The 20349-nt window shown below is 35.0% G+C and overlaps 3 protein-coding genes and 1 long non-coding RNA gene across 4 annotated transcripts; 2 read left to right on the forward strand and 2 right to left on the reverse strand.

Annotated features, from left to right (window-relative positions):
• Positions 1–927: 927 nt before the first annotated feature.
• Positions 928–2655, reverse strand: LOC113113164 (C-X-C motif chemokine 9-like). Its single transcript, XM_026279338.1, has 4 exons — positions 2503–2655; positions 1715–1838; positions 1545–1628; positions 928–1403 (listed from the first exon to the last, which is right to left on the reverse strand). The coding sequence occupies exons 1-4, from the start codon at positions 2555–2557 to the stop codon at positions 1334–1336; spliced, it is 333 nt and encodes a 110-aa protein (XP_026135123.1). The 5' UTR covers positions 2558–2655; the 3' UTR covers positions 928–1333.
• An 80-nt stretch (positions 2656–2735) lies between these two features.
• LOC113113233 (ras association domain-containing protein 4-like) lies at positions 2736–13603 on the forward strand. The gene is made up of 10 exons (XM_026279397.1): positions 2736–2745; positions 3572–3645; positions 10422–10567; positions 11536–11606; positions 11827–11981; positions 12636–12737; positions 12814–12865; positions 12955–13074; positions 13353–13432; positions 13532–13603. Exons 1-10 carry the CDS (start codon positions 2736–2738, stop codon positions 13601–13603), a joined length of 882 nt encoding a protein of 293 aa, XP_026135182.1.
• Positions 7846–9079, reverse strand: LOC113112535 (uncharacterized). Its single transcript, XR_003293446.1, has 2 exons — positions 8979–9079; positions 7846–8428 (listed from the first exon to the last, which is right to left on the reverse strand). It is a non-coding gene; the product is annotated as an uncharacterized LOC113112535 (long non-coding RNA).
• A 2914-nt stretch (positions 13604–16517) lies between the features above and the next one.
• On the forward strand, positions 16518–18363 carry LOC113112536 (zinc finger protein 37 homolog). The gene is made up of 2 exons (XM_026278200.1): positions 16518–16630; positions 16927–18363. The coding sequence occupies exon 2, from the start codon at positions 17024–17026 to the stop codon at positions 17960–17962; it is 939 nt and encodes a 312-aa protein (XP_026133985.1). The 5' UTR covers positions 16518–16630; positions 16927–17023; the 3' UTR covers positions 17963–18363.
• Positions 18364–20349: the final 1986 nt, after the last annotated feature.

A 20349-nucleotide genomic window follows, 5' to 3' on the forward strand; every position in this document is an offset into this window, starting at 1 on the left:
GAATGTTGTTTATATGGTGTTTTTCAGTTGAATGCTTCAGAAAGTTTTTATTTGATCATATGCTTTTCTGTATCCATTTAGGATCATTTGTTCAAACTGAAGGGCTCCTACACATTTGCCCAATGAGTTTCCAAGACATTTCCATAACTTTTTTTAATAGATTTATACTAATAACTAGATTTATACACACACACTGTATACATGTATATGGTTAATAATAACTGTAAATATGATATATGGCCTAATGGTTAGAGAGTTGTACTTGCAACCCTAAGGTTGTGGGTTTGAGTCTCAGGTCTGGCAGGAATTGTTGTCATGGAGAGTGAATAACCAATGCTCACTTCCTCCCTCAACACCACAAACGAGGTGAGACCCCCTGCTCCCTGGGTGCCACAGCAATATTGCTGCCCAGTGTCCACTGCTCCGAGTGTGTGTGTTCACAGTGTGTGTATGTGCACTTGGAAGGGTTAAATGCAGAGGCAAATGCTGAGTATGGGTCACCATACCTGACCACACATCACTTCACTGACTTTTTGTGTGGTATATTATTATTATTATTATTATTATTATTATTATTATTATTATTATAAAAACTGAATCAACCAGACTGCACTAAGTAATACCATCAAAAGTAATATTTAAGTGTTTAATAAGGTAGAAATAGTTCCTTAGCAATTGCATTGCACTTTTTATAGTTTAGCTCTTATTTTATAACAGAAAATTAATTTCCAAAAATATAACTTTCGAGACATGGAACCTTGTAGGAACCCTAACATTAAGTTAAACTTTCAGCATTGTACTTTGCATTTTGGGTTTTTTTTTTAGTCTAGTAAATTAGGCAGAAGCTGGAGTTATATTATATATATTATATATATATATTCCTATATATATATGGAATATGATTTGACATCTGTTAAATTTAAGACATGAATTTAAGAATGTTTATTATATCAGTTTATTTTATATTAAACTAAACTGTTAAAAAAACAATCTTCATGTGATCACTGAATACATATTTATAAGAAAATGGACATTTAAAAGATATGTTTCTTCAGACTGGCCAGTACGTAAAACCTGCATAGGGCTCAACTCATCTCTGTAAAACACATCAAGGAAGCTGTCTCTGTTGTATCCCTTGGCCTCCATAGATGTGCACTCCTCTGAATTCTGCCTTTTCTTATGTCCTTGGCTTGTAAATGTACAGCAGTGCTAAAGCACTTTGCACAACTTTGAAGAGAATTTTCTCCTTTGGATCTCTTATGTTCTTTGCCTCAGTATCTTTAGAATTTGAGGTTAAGATGTGATCTTCCTTGATTTAACCTGTTTCCTGTTTCTATGTCCTGGCTTTTGATCTTTTTGAATTGCGTATGCATTTTTTGCTGTCCTTGCCATCTTTTTGCATGCTGGAAAAAAAACAAGTAGAATCAAACTCAGCAGATTAAGACATGCAGACCACCAACATATTTGGAGACGTTTGTAGTGTGTGTTGTTTGGATAAGCTGTGCTGTAGTTTAGAGACTCATTCAGTATAAACAATCTCTTACCTTTGCCAACATTTCAGGAGTCTTTTGCCTTGTTGTCCTTCCGGACTGAGACACAGTTGACTATTATTTTTCTGCAGTGTAACTCTAATGAAAAATACAGAAAAATAATAGGTCATGTAAATCCAATGGTGCATTTAGAATCTTATGAAAAGTAAAATGTATTAACTTACATGATCTCATCCTGTAAACATTTAGGTCTTTTTGGAGTGACTTTGAGATCTGAAAATGGTCCCTTGATTCTTATTTTAGCCTGTGGACACTCACAGGTCTTTGGAATGTATTGAGTCTCCACCACTGTATTTAGAAGAACAGAATTTTTTTTAAATTATTAAACAGCCATGATGTGTCAAAAAAGAAAAAAGAAAAAAAGAAACAAATTAATAAATTTATTCAGAAACCAATTTAAATGATCAAAACTGACTGTAAATGCATTTACAGTAAAATAAATGCTGTGTTCATTTTTCTTTTCATCAAAGAATCCTTAAAAAAACTTTCACTGTTTTCCAAAAATATTAAGCAGCACAAACTGTGAAGATAAAAAAAGTAAAAAGAAATGAAAAATGAATGAGCACCAAAAAAGTATATTAGAATGATTTCTGCAGGATCACATGACCCTGAAGACTCAGATTTGCCATCCCATGAATAAACTGCATTAAAAAAGTAATTTTAAATTGTAAAATATTTAACAATTTTACTGTTTTACTATTCAGCCTTGGTGAGCATAAAATACTTCTTACAAAAGCATTCAAAATGTTTCAAACATTAGTATAGACGTCAAATAACTAAATTATTATTATAATGAAAATTATTTGTAGTTAAAGAACAGCTTGTTTGCAGAAATGTAAGAAGTTTTAATTTACTAGAATTCTGCCAACTCAGGTATAACCCAGCAGGTGCTCCGTTACTGTTTTAGTGGGTCTGGGAGTCTACTGTAGTTCATCTTTTCTGATCAACTCACCTGTTAGGAGGATGCTGAGGTTGAAAGCCAGCAAAGCATACACTGTCAGTGTCATGTTGAAAGTGTTTCTGTGTGTAAGTGCTCAGTCGCCTGCTGTCGTTTTATAGTCCCTTTGAGGGACTTCCCATCTCTTGTGTCACAACTGGAAATTCCAGTGCGTTGTCGCTACTCCCAGTGGCTCAATCCATTTGAACATAGATAATAGACAGCGTTTAAAGACAATCTTTAAAAACATGTTCACATGTACATTAAGCAGGCTACGAGGAATGCCTTATTCACATTTCACCCAAAAATGTAAATTCTGTCATAATTTTCTCATGTCGTTCCAATATTTTTTTTTCACTGTTGAAGCCATATGTATAGCTATGTGGTGGAACAGACTCTAATTCTTTTTCACAGAAAATATCCCTATCCTTAAAATGGAATCTCAATTGCAACCGTATCAGATAAAAAAAAAAGTCAACATCTCAGACCAGCCACTAATCATGGAGGAGCAGATATGAATATTAATATTGAGAAAGAGGTTTGAGAACTGCAGTGGTGTGAATATTTCAATTATAATTTTATTTATATTAACTCTCAGTGAATAATTAAATTCATATGGGCTAATTTTATAGTGTTTTCTCTCTCTCTCTCGCCCTCTCTCTCTTGGAGCTTGTCAGATGCATTCACTGATTTTTTTTTTTAATTCCATTGAAAAAAGTGATTATTCTTGAGTCTTTCAGAAGGTCTGAAAACATGTCATAACAAGCCTTACGGCAAGATGACACTTTTTCCATTAACTGTAAGACCATGTGATTTTTTTTAAAGCCACATTACACATGGTACAGTATGTCATTATTCACTGTTAATCACACACTCATTCTTTCATGTTAATAACTTTGACTCATTCTCCTTGCTTTCTCTCCCATTGTCTTTCTCTTCTCTAGCTGAAAGCCTTTCTACTGAGGAACCCCACTATGGATCCTGACAAGACCTCCTATGTGAGGTTGAATGAGGAGACAGTAATTGCAAAGTAAATGTTCCACTTTTGATACACACTAAACATGCCTTAAACCCTCTTTTTCAGGTCTGATTTTTTTGTCCCTTTTAAGAACGTACAACTACCATGAGGGAAAAAGCTTCCAGCTTCGGATTCGTGAGGTATTTTAGGTCACAGAGAGTGAAAATAACTGACAAATCTTTAATTTCCTGGTTATTGATTAGATCTAATCGGGCCAAGGTTTGAGTGTGTGAGACTGCAAAACAAAAAGACTATTGTCTCAGAATAGAAATGTGTGTCACTGGAGTAAATCTATAAGTGCACCCTTCTTAAAAAAAAAAAAAAAAAAATCTTGATTAGATGGTTCTAGATGACAAGTGATAGGCTCCATTTTTACACATAACCTAGTCCAGATGGAACGATAACATAATCAGGGATATGTATTATGAGCTATCAATGTTATATTGCTCTGAAATAATTAGTGACTTTAATTTAATTTATAATCATACTGTATATTATGATCTTATATGTGCTTGCATAATTATTGCAATAATTATTATGTTATTATTATGCAATTTGATATTCTGATCATATTTTATTTCCTAGCACATTTTACAAATTCCAAACCACATCAATATAAATAACTACTATTAATTTTGTCTTTAATCATTTATAAATTATATGTAAGTGTCAGTGAGGGATGGAAGTGAAAAACGCCTTATATTCAGGTGTGCATAATTAAGGAGGTTTTCTTTTACAGATAAAATGAGCCAAAAAGAGATTTAACTCAGATTGACTAGTCAAAAATTATTAAATGGCCATGAGAAGGATGCAATACTAATGCAATACTATAAATTGCAACGTTAAGGCGTGACCATTGAAGAAGTCATTAGGTCAGCAGGGTCAGACAAAAACAGGTGAAGAAGAAAAGACACATTAACTGCAAAAATAATAAAAAATTAATGTGAGGAATTAGGTGTGCATCAGGAACCCTTTAGTTTCTAGTTCCACAATTTCCCAGAACTGCAATAATTATGCACGCACTGCACTGTTATTATATATATTATATATACATATACATATACATATACATATACAGTACTGTGTAAAGGTCTAGTAGTATTTTCTAGTATTTTCACCAACAAAAAATAGTTTTAAGTCAGTTATATCTATCTTTCACTGTAGTTTGTTAGTTTACATTTCCAAACATTATTTTTGCCTTTAATTGTAATAATCTAGTGATATTTTTGTTTGCAAAATTAGTCTGGCATCAGCCAGTGCTCCACACAGAGATCTGATTTCATCATCATCCCATCTGTCTGGAATAACAAGAAGAAACAGAACAAACTGAGAGAGACTAAATCCAGAAGAACTGTGGGAACGACTAATGATGATGAGATCAGATCTCTGTGTGGAGCACTGGCTGCTGTCAGACTCCTTGTGCAAACTAAAATCTCACTGGATTATTATAATTAATGGCAAAAATAATGTTTGGAAATGTAAACTGACAGTTCCTGACACACTACACTACAGCAAAACATAGAAATAACTGACTTAAAACCATTTTTTTTGTTGGCGAAAATACCAGTGGCTTAAGACTTTTGCACAGTACTGTATGTATGTGTATGTGTATATACACATGTGTACAGTATATACACATAAAGTATATGTTTATTTATTTATATAAATAAATCACATTATAATAATTAAAAGTCTATATGTGACCCTGGACCAAAAAAAAAACAGTCTTAAGTGTTTTTTGTTTTTTTGTTTTTTTGTTTTTTTTGAGATTTATACATAATCTGAAAGCTGAATAAATAATGCATGGTTTGTTAGGACAGGACAATATTTTGCCGAGATACAACTATTTGAAAATCTGGAATCTAAAAAAATCTAAACACTGAGAAAATCACCTTTAAAGTTGTCCAAATGAGTTCTTAACAATGCATATTACTAATCAAAAATTAAGTTTTTATATATTTATGGTAGGATATTTACTAAAAATTGATAACTTTGACCCATACAATGTTTTTTTTTTTTTGGCTATTACTAAAATTATACCCCAGGGACTGGTTTTGTGGTCCAGGGTCACATATTATTTTGTTAAAGAAAAAAATATGTAACTTTACGTATCTATTGGTCATTGATAACAAAAAAACTCACTTTATCCCTTTATCAGTTTTCACAGTGATGGCCTTTACAAGGTCATGGGAGAGAGGCAAAAAATATCTACAAATTAGTCAGTGAACATGACAGAGAGTACAAATAAGCTCCTAATATTTTCAAATTTTATCTCGACAAGTAACTTTTTTTGTAGTAGGAGGTTTGTCTGACCTGCCAGCAAACAGGAGACAATACTGTACGCCACATTGTTATGATCTGTTAAATTCATTACGGTCTCTGGGAAATCCTGCAGGCTGCTTGTGTTTTTTAAATGAGTTTAGTCAAATTTAACCTCAGTTAGTATGAATGTGCATGAAAATACTTTATATGCATAATATATTTGCAACTAAACGCCATCAGTGTGTGTGTGTGTGTGTGTGTGTGTTTTACAGTGTGTCGTCTTCTTGTTTGTGTCTGTGTGAGTGAATGAATTTACTTTAAAATCTTATGTGACTGAATGAAAAGAGTTATTGCTCAAACATTTCATCAGCTTAATGTTACACTTCCTTTTTTTTGAATTTATTAAAGAACATGTGTATTGTTGAATCTGAGTCATTTACATTTGGCAAAGTTCTAGGATCTAAATGACGACATACCTGTGGTGAAAAACCTGTTTAGTAACTCCACTGAGTAATTGCTCATTGAGGCCGTTAGAAAATTCGTTTTTTCTTTTATTCAAGATGATCACATGAGGGTGAGTCACAGATAATGTGAGAATAAACTGATATTATCATGTGATAACTGTTTAGAGAGAGAGAGAAAGAAAGAAAGAGAAAGAGTACAGAGTACAAAGGCTGATGAAAGACACATGGCTTAATGTTCATGGGAAAGTAAGAGTCCTGAAAGGAAACTAATAAGTGAGCAGAAACGTATTCATGTAGCAATTTCCATTGAAGGTCATTCAAAATCAGTTGTGTATAATGATAAAATACAATATATAAAACAAAGATGATTTACCAGTGTCTGGTTTATTTTTGAGGACTTTTAAAAACATGATAGATTACTTTTTCCCTTCTCCTTTTCTTTACACGTTATGTGAAAAATAACTTTCAAGTTGTACCGCGGCTAACTGCCATGGAGATAGATGACTCTAGTTTAACAGCCTAACCTACTGCTCATAAACAGTTCCATCTAGAGGTTTTTGTAAGAAAAACACTTCAGTGTAAAATCATATTGCCTCATGGTGTTTGTTTAGACTTAATTTTGAGAGTTGAGAGATTATTCTCAGACTCCACCCACAGTCTGTTCACTGAGCATCTGATTGGACATTCAACTTTTTTCACAACTTCCAGACGTCGAGGTACACCAATTCTGGGAACATGTTTACACAGTCAGTGTACTAAGGAAAATCTAATAACTGGAATTGACATTTCGTCAGGGTTGTGCATCACATCTATGAGTAAAGTCATATGCAAAAGCATTAAAAGTTCCTCTTTTGTAAGCAATTCCTGTGAAATAAACTGTACTATATAAATAGACAGAAACTCATGTTTAAACACATTTTTTTTAGAATTTTTCCTGTCCTTTCTATACAATCAGTCATGGATTTACTGAGTAATTATTTTGTTATTAATTATTATGTCTATAAACACATTTTTAATAATGGGATTATTGTGATTGTAATGGGTGGAAAACAGTAGAAGGCATTAAAATGAAACGAAAATCTACTATATATTCTGCATTACATATTGTAACATTTGTATGATTCATGATGATACTACTAAAGAAAACACTTATTATCAACATGTTTCCTCTGTCTTTAGGTGACGTGTCAGAATCAGAGCTGTACGGATTTCTTTCTTCTGTTGACCACAAAATAAGATATTTTGAAGAATATCAGAAATGATGACAGGATTTTATTTTTGGTGAACTATGCCTTTAAGCTTATCTCTCACAAATACATTTCACTATGTTATTTCTTGGCTTGGAAACCTGATGTGACCGCATGCGGTTCTAACTACAAAGAAAACTGCTGTTGTATTTTAGCCTCTGGCCTTGTTTTTATTAAAAAATTGCGCCAGGGATAATACTGTGGGAAGTTGTTCCTGATCTGTAAAAATGAAAGTTTACAGAAATATATATGTCAGTGATAGATAGCTAGAACTGCCAAAATATATTTAGCAGCTGATTGTAATATGTAATAGATAGATAGATAGATATTTTAGTAAAGGACACATAAAGGTACAAGTCAAATTACATTCTTAAATTTTATTTTAAAAAAGCAACATAGAAATGCGTGACTTTAACAGCATGTAAACATTAGCATATTTGTACAAAAAGTGTGTTCAGACAATAAATTAAAAAGTTTAGTTCATGATATCCTCCATTGAGTTCATCCATTCCTCGTTCGGTATTATCTTCCCATCAGCATGTCTCTACGCTTTGGCTCATTAGAGTAACCGCAAAGCATCAGGTGCACTGTCAGTCATGTGCAAATCCTCTCCCTGTGACTGTAAGTGTGTCTGCGCAAACAACCAGTCCAGTGGGTCATTAGTGCCGTGGTCCACCTGACTGTTGAAGCTCACCATGACCTCTTCCAGACCCAGAGAAGCGCGGCGGGGCTGGAGAACCCGCGAAGCGCTGCGTGAAGTTGGGCTAGAGCCCACATGCTTCCCCGCATTACGCCTCTGAGTCCTGGATATCCTCAAAGGACCACAAGCAGGCTGGGCAAGTTCTTTGATGGAGTTCATGTATTCCTCCATGGAATGTGAGAGGTCCTCGTGTGACTCAGTTATTGTCGGTAGAGGAGGCACAGACAAAAGTAATCTTCCGGGTTTCATCCTGGAGAGAGATGAGATACAATTAGTTATTTGTGCATTCTGCATTTGCAAATAAAGGTTCTAATTTTTTATTTTATTTTTATTTATTTATTTATTTTGCACAAAGGCCATATACAGTTTTTTACAGATGCTAGGACACTTTTTCAAAACTCTTCACACAGTTTTCCTAACCAACTTTCAGCTTGGCAAAGCAGTTCATTTCACATTCAAAATGCACTACAACTACCAAAACACTTCTTTCAGGTCTCAAATCAACTCATTCTTCCAGAACACTAGCAAAGGTTGACAGCCAACAAACACACTTGTCATCCACAAAACAATGACCTAAAAAACACTAAAAACAAATGTGTTCCCAATTTTGGGTTATTCCACTGCAAAGAATCCTTTGTGCAGTGGAAGGTTTCCATAGATGTTAAATGTTCTTAATGGAACCATAGATGCCAATGAAGAAACTTTATTTTTTAAAGAGTGCATAATGACATTTAAAAATCAAGAAATGTTTAGTTTTAATGACCATATATCATTCAGTAAATCAAATATCTCAAACGTACCTGTAGGACAAGCTTGTAGGATCACGGTGCTGATTGTTGTGCAGAGGTTGTGTCTGAGACTGTGTTTGGTTTGATCTGGTTTAGAGGCAGCGCACTGCCTTTTATAAGGCCACAGCAGTATATGACCATAAGCCAAGGCTAATGACACTAAATTTAGCTAAGAATTGGCCTTGCATGCCTGACAGGAAGAGTGTGTGTGCTGAGCAGAGAGTAGAAAGGAAGCTGACCAATGGTACCCTGCCACAGCTGCCCTGAATGTGTTTACATCGCAGGAACAATGAGGCCCTGGGAGCACTTAGCCCTCCACCTACATGACACTTGACTGCACTCACTCGCAATCACAACAGCTCCCAACACCATTACACTATTTTATTTTGGTCACAGGTTTTTGTTGTAGAGCAGGTCCTCAGAGATCCATTGGGGAAAAGTCTGGTGGGCTGCAGCTCTGACCTCTGTCTTACTTTGTGGCTGTGTTGAATGATTATTTAGTTAAAGAATCCCAAGAATCTCCTGCTGAGGACTGAACAATTGAGAATTAAATAAAGTTCTGTGTTATCAGAACGTGAATTCTTCCATCTATATGCTAATTGTGTAAATGTCACCATAAAGGAGTTTGTGGTTTGTTGAATTAATATAGAGTTAATATGGATTTTTAAGTTGAAACGCAGCTTAATATTAGATGCAAATTATAATGTTCACATGCGAATTGTGTTTCCTCCCCTCAGATTCACCTTTCAGCTAAAACCAAAGTTATACAGTAGAGCTAAGAAAGGTGCTCATCAAATTAGGTTAAATCCTTTAATTGTACAAAAATAGAAGGTTGTGTTACATGATCTGCTACAACTAGTTATTTTAAGTAGCTGTCCTGAATGTTTTGGTTTAATCTCTGTGGTATATTTAGCTCTGTCAAATGCAGTAGTAAGACAGTATTGTGCCTTGCATGTGAATGGAAGAGACTAATCTACTTAGTTGACTTAGGCCTTGATAAGATTAGAACTGTGATTAAGTGGCACGTTTCTGCTTGAAATGATCTGCGTCTATCTATCTATCTATCTATCTATCTATCTATCTATCTATCTATCTATCTATCTATCTATCTATCTATCTATCTATCTATCTATCTATCTATCTATCTATCTATCTATCTATCTATCTATCTCATCTGTCTGCCTGTTTTTTTTATTATTATTATTATTATAGTAATTATTATTGAATTGAAAGCACAGCATCGTTCAGAACCAATCTCTTGAATAATACATTTGGTACCTGTGCTATATTGTTGTACTCCTCCTTAAGTGACTTTCCGTAAATTTACCACCTCCAGTCGAATATCTGCTGTTTTCAACTGCCTCTTCATCACTTGAAACAGAGCTGAGACACGGGCCAGCAGGATTTCCTCCATCTGACAAAAGACGTAATGTTTATGATTATTATTTCTTGCAGGAGGAGGGTGAGCTGATCGTGGAGGGTTTACTCAACATCTCCTGGGGCCTGAGGAGGCCAATCAGACTGCAAATGTACAATGACAAGGAGAGCTTTCTCTATGCCTGCACGGGTGCGTGGAGGTCAGAGGGCTCGGAGTCCAGCAGGTGGGTGGAACTGCCTGAATTCTGCTGCTACACCACACCCAGATGTGTCTTTTCCTTCATTGGATCATAACTCCATCTGTTTCTCTCATTAACTCAGTCATAGATGTCTCAAGACATGAGCCAGGATTTGATACGGGTGTAGGGCTTTTTTGTAGGTTAAATGGCTGCTCCTTTATCTTTCTCGGCCAGCTTGGATTTGATCGTACTGTATAGATGTTGTGTACTTTTCCCTAAAAGACAACAAATTATTACTTTGAAATTTGATGCACTTTTGTAATTCTGCGTTTATGACTTGTGGCCATTGTTAGAAAGTTTTATTTCGAGGAACATTTTGACATATGGGTGGAACTAAGTGAAAGCTGCGGTTATGTGGCATTGCTCTTCCGCCCACAGAGGAACTGGTTATTCAGAGTCCTGGGCCACTTCTTATTCTCACATGCAGCACTCTTCTCTGTCATGGAAATTTTAATCAGCTCTAACATTCAAAGCTGCAGTAACCTTGATTTGATACTGTGAGCAAAAAGATTCAGCACGTGAGGACAAGACAACATTGTGCTAGCAGTTTATACAAGTAAATTGTAAAATTGTGTAGCAATAATAGATAAATAATAGAAATCTGGGATTTCTATTTCCAAAGAAAGACTCAAGTTACTCTTTTTAATAGAAAATCACTCATTTAAAGTTACAAATATTTACATGAATTTAATTTATAAGTTAATTTTTGGCATTTTCCAGGTTATTGTAATAAGTAAAACTAAAACCATAAATGTACCAAATATTAGTTAATAGTTGTTGTCTTGAGATGGACAAACTAAGTTTTCTAAATGTTTCCTTTTACTTAACCTTTGTTAAAATAATAATAATATACATATACATATATAAGCTATTTCTAGAACTCAAATGAAAACTATTTTTATAAAGCTTAGTTTTCCATTATGTATTTATAATTAAGTTTGATTTTTTTACAGGAATGAAAATGCCGAACACCAGTTTTGTTCAGAGCACAACAACAACAAAATCAGTGCCTCATCTGCACAAAGTGAGTATGAAAATGATCCATATCTCTCCACACACAGTTAGGAAAACCTTATCAAAAATGTTATTGATGTGTGTTGTAAAATTGAAAACAGTGGTTGTTGTTATAGATTAGATTTTTAACTGAACGAAATGTATATCTAGATGTTCAGCACATGTTTTCCACACATCAGTGAATGCCTCATCTTAATATTAGCATGCTCTTGTTTCTGGTTCTGCTGCAGGTTTGGATGGTGCTGAGGAGGTCGTCCCTCAACTGCTGAGAACAAGAAGTGACGCGAGCTTTGTCAATATCCAAAGAAGATCCAAAATCCACAATACTGCTGATTTACAGAGGATAAAAAGACACCATTTCTCCATCAACAACCATTTTTACAGAGTAATTTAAACGCAGCCTTTGTGTTAAGTCATTTTTACTTCAATATATTAAAAAACACAGTTAACCTTAGTGCACTTGAACAGCGACTATCTATAAAACTTTCACCTAGAGCTCAGCAGGGCAGTGTCTCAGATGGAAGGCAGGGATGATTTGGAACTCCTCCATGCTCCAAGTTCAGGACAATAGTACAATAGAGCTTAATGAAAGACTGCAAGCCTTGTGCCTGGCAAGGAGCCTGTGCTCTCATAAAGTGCCACAGAAGCATCTGCGATAGGAAGTGTCCATCGTCTAAGTGTTTATGTTGTACATCAGAGTTGTGAGATGGATGCAGGTGCTGAGAGGCAGTGTTTTCCTGTTCAGGCCTTTCCCTTTGGCTGCACAATGTGCTTTTATTATCAATTGTCACCTGCCTCTCTCATAAATGGAAAATTTAAGGTCATATCATTTGGCCTGGTGCCTCTGCAGAGATAGATAGATAGATAGATAGATAGATAGATAGATAGATAGATAGATAGATAGATAGATAGATAGATAGATAGATAGATAGATAGATAGATAGATAGATAGATAGATAGATGTACCACATATTTTCGAAAGCATAAAACAATCAATTATTGCTGAAATGTATCTTTGTTTTGCACATTTTATTTACAGACATCAGATTTTACTCCATCATATGGATCAGTGACTAATGTGCGAGTGAACAGCACTTTGACAACCCAGCAAGTTCTTAACCTGCTTATTAATAAGTTTCGGGTAAGTTTTCCCTTATTCAGGTGAATGCCACAATCTTTTACTTCTTGGTAATTCGTTGTTTTGTACTTCGGTACAGATTGAGAATAAGGCAGATGAGTTTGGCCTCTTCCTAGTCCACGAATCAGGGGGTAAGGCTTTGCATTCTTAACTTTACCCTATTTTTAACAAACGTCTGATCTGCAGGCTATATGATTTTTTCCCCATATTTTGTCTTTAGAGAGAACAAAACTTAAGGACACAGAATATCCTTTGGTATCTCGTCTGATGCATGGCCCATGTGAAAAAATCAGCAGAATATTTATTATGGAAAAGGACCTTGGTGAAGAGATTACATATGATTTAAGTATTTTGCACATTTGTATAGTTCACAATAGGTCATTCAGAACATGCTTTCACTGGCAAACTTAATTCTGTTGTTCAAATATAGATACAGTAAACAATAGTAAAGTTTAATTTTAAGATCCTATCCTAGGAACTAACAATGGTACAACAAATATTTCAATTGCAGAATAAACATTCATTGTAAATTGAAAATGTTGATGCACATGTGCAAGTTCTATGCCCTGTTTTTTGTTAACGTTCAAAATATTGTGTGCTTAAATTTCATTGTCTTACAGGTTGCACAGTATATTACGTTTGAAATGCCTGTTTTGGACAGTTTCATCAAGAAATTGAAAGAGGAGGAAGAGCGAGAGGTTTTAAAAATAACAAGAAATTAAGTTACACAAAATTCGGTTTCACGAAAACAACACAACAGTTTATTTATTTTAACCTGTTGTACTTTTGTTTTTCAGAGATACAGTGCACTGAGGTCAATGATATTACAAAAATTGGATGGCATCTCTAACACTGCAAATTATTTGTAAGAAAATGTGCTTACAGTTTAGATCAAAGGCATCTTCTCTGTTGTACAGTCAACAGAAGTGAGCCACTAGTTTAAGGTTTTTCATTTTGGTGAAGGCATTAGTGCAATAATTAGTAAATAAAAAGTATAGGCTACTGTAATTAACAACTAGTAATTAGCAACTGTAAGTATTTTTACCCACAATACTCAGGCGTTACAAATGAAATAGAATGTTATTTTATGATGCACTTATGCTCCATGACTTAAAATATTTGTTTTGTTTTGTTTGTTAAACTAAGAACATATAAACTCCTAACATGCTTCTACAGTAACAATATTACCTTTTTATACAATTTAAATTGTGTTCATTTGGCCTCATGTTTGTGTTGCTAACACATTGTACAGTATCATGTGAGTTTTCTACTCAAAAATATTTATGAGACCTTTAAAAAAATATTTATGAGACCTTTAAAAAATTCCAGCAGATTTTGGACAACATTAAAAGTCAGTTTGCTATTATCATTATATTTAAAATGGATGCTCATTAACCTTTTCTTAAAATACAATCTATTTGTGCTTCATTGCATTATCTCAAATCATTGTTTTATTGCTTGAGAAAAAAAAGTAGTTTCCCTCATGCTCACAATCAGCATTTCTAATTTTTTTTTTTTTTTTTTTGCGAGTCAGTTCCCACAAGTTATAATAGCTCATGTTTTTGAGAGTGAGACATGAAGTTAGTGCCTTCTGGCTGGAGTGCACATAATACACAGTGGAAGGCATCCTGGGAACAAGGAACATTACATTATTCTATGTGGTTCCCACTTCCTTTAAGAGCAGGTGTCACATCAGAATCCAGGTTCTTTTGAGATCTTCCCCTGGGGATTTTATAATGGGGGTTTTAAATTTTTAAAATAAAGCTTGTGGTAAACATAACTTGATAGTATGATGTTTTGTTCTATAACACACATTAATTAGAAACCCACATTTTCAAAAATAAACATAACTGTTTCAAAATTTGGGTTTTTGGTGTGAGTGTGTGCAGTTTATGTTGTAGAACGAAATGTCAAAATGTCTTCAAGTTATGTTTACCACATAATTTTATTTTACTCATAAACTGGAAAAAAAGAAAAGAAACCAGTGGCGAATTCTTTCGGGATCTATTTTCTTGCACCACACTATTTTCTTCTGATTTACAAAGTCAGATGATTCGCTTAGTTTTTATCCCTCATTTACATAGTATAGCTTATAATATTATATATATATATATATATATATATATATATATATATATATATATATATATATATATATATATATATATATATATATATATATATATATAATAGTTTTCATAGTATTGCTTCATAACTTTATTGTTACATTATCTGCAGGGCTTTTAACTCATCTGATGTGCCGTTTCATTACAGGATACCTGAAGAAGCACCAGAGCACTTTTCTGAACCCTCCTCTTCAACTGCACAAATTGCTCTCCATCCAGAGAATGGGATTTGGGACCAACAACAAGATCTTTCTTGAGTTTTAGCAGCCTTTCTGGGATGAAGACTGTGAATTGATCTACCTTGTATGGGAGGACGAGACGCATCTTGCCGATGTTGTTTCTGATATAAATATGTCCTGGATTAGAAAGTTATTTGGGTTCACTGTGCTGAAGCCCACAGAGAGGTAAAGATAGTCTTTGATTTCCTTTGATCTTCAAATACTGCAATTTGTGCAATTATACATGTGATGTTTGTTTCCTGATGTTGTGCAGATATGGACATGTGCTCTACGGATGGATCGCAGGGCGGGAGTCTGAGTTCATTGAAACTCTGTCTGAACTTGAAGTGCTGCACAGTGTCACACAACTCCTGCGCACTTTTACTGGTAACATTTTTACTTTGTACAAGAGATAACATGAATGAATAAATAACTTATGAAGTTTTTCATTAAAATGTTTAGGAAATGCAACTATTACACCAAGGAAACTTTTAAGATCTCAATGGTTCAATGATCCCTATTCCTGTGGATCTTACACCTATGTGGCCAGAGGTTGCTCAGGATATGATATAGATAACCTTGCTGAACCCATGCCACTGAAAGGCTCAAATTCCAAGGTGCAACTACTCTCATTTTGTCAATGTTTGTTTAAGCATAAGATTTCATTCTTTATGAGCACTGTGCCATATGTGGACATTTCCCCTTTACTCTCTACACTTTTTTTAATTATTTTTTGATAATGTCTTATAAACATGAATGACACTTTGTTTTTGCAGTCTTTGCAGGTGTTATTTGCAGGAGAAGCCACACACAGGTCTTTCTTCTCTACAGTTCATGGAGCATTGCTGAGTGGCTGGAGAGAAGCAGAGCGTCTTATAACTCACTACACTCCTGCCTCTGGCTCTGTCTCATCTAAACTGTGAAAACTGTCCTCCTGTTCTGAAGAGTAAGAAGGACTGACAGTCATTTTCATGAGAAGTAAAGGATTAGAAATAAAATTGGAATGTAATAATGGCTTCTGACTGTAATATTCAACACGACATCCAATGTTATTTAATTGCATTCAGCAAATGTTGATTTGTGGGTATCTCAAAATTTCTAACCATTTTGCTTGCCTGTACCTTGCACAAATATTATTATTTTATGTGCTTTTTTATTAAATGTATCTTCTAATAATACTTTATGAAGTGAGTTTGTTTTGTGTTTTATAAACTTAGATATTAGATTGAAAAAAAATCTAAGTTTTATTGGTTTAGCTGATATAAGAAAGGAAATTGTTTGTAAATAGTAGGCCTACTATTTAGTTAAAATATCTGGACATTGTTCATATGGGACCCTCTACTTTTTCAGGTAAACCAATGTTATGGGCACAGAATTGCCCTAGACTTGATGTTGTCAATCCCGCCCAGTAGGTGGCATTACGCACATATGTAGTTGCTTCTCAACTCGTTACTAAAGGCACCGAAGAAAACGATTCAGCGACGCAAATATCATGGCAAATATGGATTTTTGTCAACTACAATAAAAACTTTCCTGAATTCAATAATATCCGGTGAGTTTTGTGTAATACGCCTGCATTTCCAATATTTTTTTAATCAATTTTCCTAAACAAATCAGAACTTAACAGAAAAATGTCATATTTTTGATGTGAAGTTAGTGCAGTTTATTTAGCACGTGTATTTTATGGTAATTTTAGTTTAGCCAACTGTGCAACTGCATGATGATGATAATAATGCAGTTTCAAAAGTAATTTCGATAAAAAGAAAACACGTCAAATACGTAGTAGGGCAGAGCATTGATATCTTTATGCTATTATGATATCTGATATTGATGCCATTTTTGTTATAGTTCTGGTTCAGCTTTCTGAAGGATTCAAGTCCAGTCTCAAGAGGAGCCAGTGCAGTTGAATTAGAGCTGGGCATCAGAAGTCAAAGAATTGGTTAAAATGGAGCAAGGTTCGCCATCTGCAAAAGTAATTTCCCAGCACTTTATGAATGGACGCTTAAAAAATGAAGATGACAGATCACTAATCTTGCAATCAGATTCCATTAAGTCAGAAATACAAGTTAAAGTGGAACCTGATCTAGATGACACCTCATTGCTTGATGTGAACGAACTAGGAACATTTCCTCATTCACAGGGGAATATTAAAGAGGAGTTTTTGGACCTCGGGCTGCAAATCTTACCAATTGGCCTAATGCCTCCAGTTGAGATGGAAGAAGAGTTTGAAATCACAAAGAGCACACACAGTTCTCCAGATGAGCCTCTGAACAGAAGATCTGACTCATTGAGCAAAAGAAAAAAAAGCACAGACAAGCAGACAATGACGAGAAAAAGAAAATTAACAGAGCGAACAGAACAAATTATACTAACTGAAATGAATTCTGATGTGTCAAACAAAGGAAAGAAATGTTTAGTAATGCAGGGGGGGAAAGGCAGAACATCTGACAAACAGCGCAAAGAAGAGCGATTTCATTGTGAAACCTGTGGGAAAGAATTCCAGCGGTCAGATCTTCTCACGGATCACGTGAAGATTCACAGGAGACAGAAACCATACGCTTGTGGTCAGTGTGAAATGAAGTTTGCCAAGCCCTCGTATTTACAAATACACTTGCGCAGACATGCCGGTGACAGGCCTTTTCCATGTAACCAGTGTGAGAAGAGGTTTTTTGACATCTATGACTTGAGGGTGCACCAGAGAGATCACACTGGAGAGAGACCTTATATGTGCCCTGAGTGCGGGAAGAGTTTTAAACGTGTTTACGTACTTAACAAACATAAACAGACGCACTCACAGGAGAGACCTTTCCAGTGCTCTGTGTGTGGTAAAGCATACAGATATGGCTACAGTTACAGGTTGCATCTAAAAGACCATCTTGATTAGGGTCCATGATGTGTATCAGCACATTTCTTAACAATCAAAGGGTCTACATTTTTATTCATTCTTTAAACGATTAATGTTTGCTTATGTAAAGTGGAAAACGAGTTTTCAGTATTTATTTCACTTGAGAAGGCTTTTTGACTGAAATTGACTAAAATCTTTTTTTTTTTTTTTTATCTATACTTTTTATGGTGGTTTGAATGAGTCATCTCATCCTCATGACTATGTTCCCCTCTTGAAGAGGTTGTAGTTTACTCATGTAGTTATCCAATGATTAATAAGAGACAGTTCTTTTGCTTTTTACACATTTTTAATGTTTTCCAAGCAGCTTTCTGTAGCAAGCTTGCATTAAAATTAGAGGATTACAAATTTAAGTCTCAGTTCTCTTATTTTTAAGGACATTTTATTTTGGAAGAAATTTTTCAACACAACACAGTGTGGAAATAAACCTTACATGAGTGAAATATTGACAGAATGTAATTTTGCTATGAGGGCCCATGTTTTGTACACATATATGTCTATATACTACCATTCAAAGTTTGGGGGCATTTTTTTGTTCTTTAATTACCTTTTCTTTCACCATTGGTCTTCATCGTATGGATAAACACATTTGAAACAATCTTCAAAATATCTTATTTGATGTTCAGAATAAAGTCATGCAGGTTTGGAACAACAAGCTATTTTTACATTTCTCCACCAGAGGGAGGCCAAGTGCTTTACATTCTGACCGCTCCTGAGTTTTGCTGAGTAAGCAAATGCCCAGTATGCAGCCAGTTTCAATAGAACTGTTCAGATCAAAATGTTGACAATGCTGGCACAAATAATTAACATGTTTTTGTTTTATATAAAAAATCGCATCTTTAGCAAATTTAGAATTTAGTATAACTTAATCAGTAGTGTATTGGATCACATGGATTTATATGGAATAAGAGGAAAGATAATGCTCGGTGTGTGCTATGGTGGAGTCATGTAAGTTATGTACTAAAAGCGTCATTCAGATGAGTAATACCACTGATGCATATTTTGAACTTGATGTGACATTACATCTGTTTATGCTTTTTGTGTTTATATTTTTACAGTTTTGTCCATGGTGTGCATTAAAAGGCCTCTAGCTGAGTTTACAGATACACTAAGAGAAGAATATGATTCCATTGCTGCCACTGATTTGGAATCTGAAGTCTCTGATAGTGATGGCCCAGAATGCCAGCATGGCCCAGGATGTGACAGAGGCTCACAGCCTTCACAGGTTAAGTGATTAGGATAGTGAAGATCGTTTGAGTCAATGGAGTAAAGGAGAATCTTACTGGAGCAAATATCCTCCTCGAAGCGAAATCACAGAGCTGTCCAGGGCCTGCATCAGTAGAGACGCTTAAAAATGCCTGGGAACATTTCATGAGTGAAAACATCATTGATGAGATCCTGCAATGCACTAATCTGGGTGGGCTGAGAGCAGCGTTACCAAAAAAGCAAAGTGTGGTAAAAGATCACTAAAGAAGAGCTAAAAGCCTTTACTGGTCTGAGTGTTCTCATTAGTGTAGACAGATGCTGCATACCAATCCGGGAACTGTTTATTGATCCATTACAGAACCCACTGTATAGAACTACCATGCCTGTTAGTAGATACCAGGATCTTCACAAATTCCTGCAATTAGATAATAAGAACACCAGAACTGTAAGAGAGACATCAGACCACATGGCAGCCATCCGAAATGTTTGGGACCCGTTCATGATCAACTTTAAGAAAAGATTCATCTCCAGGGATTGTGTCACTGTTTGCAAGCAGCTTGGGCCATTCCAGGGAACAAGCAAGGTTTTTTTTTATTATTGTAATCAGTGGTGTCTGGTGTTTCCAAAGAAAATACTGTCCTTTTGAACATTACACTCATCAAAGAATCATAAAAAAAGCATAAATGTTTCCACAAAAAATATTAAGCAGCATGACTGTTCTCGACCATGATAATATTTTTTTTTCTTGAGCACCAAATCAGCATATTAGAATGATTTCTGAAAGATCATGTGATCTGCCCGGAGTAATGATGCTTAAAAGTCCCCTTTGCTTGTATAATGTGATTCTTTCTGCCATTGCACTGAATGGTCAGCAGCAGGAGAAAAAGTGGTACAGTAAATCAACATTTAGCAGGCAGTTTTATCCATAGCCTTTAGCAGAATATTTAAATTTGAGGCACTTTGGGTTAACTGTCCTCCTTAAAATCACACATTTCATTTATGTAGGGATTGAATCAATGGCCTTCTAGATACCAGCCCATAGCCTCAAACGCCGTTCCAGACTGTGATTGTTGTTGTGTAACCTAATGGCTTTGCCTTATGTGTTTATTTTTCATGATAGGTCTCAACATTACAATGGACAGCTACTTCACCTGTGTCCCTCT

The sequence above is a fragment of the Carassius auratus genome, chromosome 13 (assembly GCF_003368295.1).
Source record: "Carassius auratus strain Wakin chromosome 13, ASM336829v1, whole genome shotgun sequence".
NCBI classification, from domain to species: domain Eukaryota; kingdom Metazoa; phylum Chordata; class Actinopteri; order Cypriniformes; family Cyprinidae; genus Carassius; species Carassius auratus.

What these genes read in the sequence shown, in the direction of transcription:
- LOC113113164 (XM_026279338.1), bottom strand. Translation starts at nt 2,557, where the DNA reads ATGACACTGACAGTGTATGCTTTGCTGGCTTTCAACCTCAGCATCCTC. An exon ending in CCTCAGCATCCTCCTAACAG is followed by an intron (nt 1,839 to 2,502) that starts GTGAGTTGATCA and finishes TTCTAAATACAG; the next exon opens with TGGTGGAGACTCAATACATT. An exon ending in TGTTTACAGGATGAGATCAT is followed by an intron (nt 1,629 to 1,714) that starts GTAAGTTAATAC and finishes ATTTTTCATTAG; the next exon opens with AGTTACACTGCAGAAAAATA.
- LOC113113233 (XM_026279397.1), top strand. An exon ending in CAGTGCCTCATCTGCACAAA is followed by an intron (nt 11,607 to 11,826) that starts GTGAGTATGAAA and finishes GTTCTGCTGCAG; the next exon opens with GTTTGGATGGTGCTGAGGAG. An exon ending in CCTAGTCCACGAATCAGGGG is followed by an intron (nt 12,866 to 12,954) that starts GTAAGGCTTTGC and finishes TTTTGTCTTTAG; the next exon opens with AGAGAACAAAACTTAAGGAC.
- LOC113112536 (XM_026278200.1), top strand. Translation starts at nt 17,024, where the DNA reads ATGGAGCAAGGTTCGCCATCTGCAAAAGTAATTTCCCAGCACTTTATG.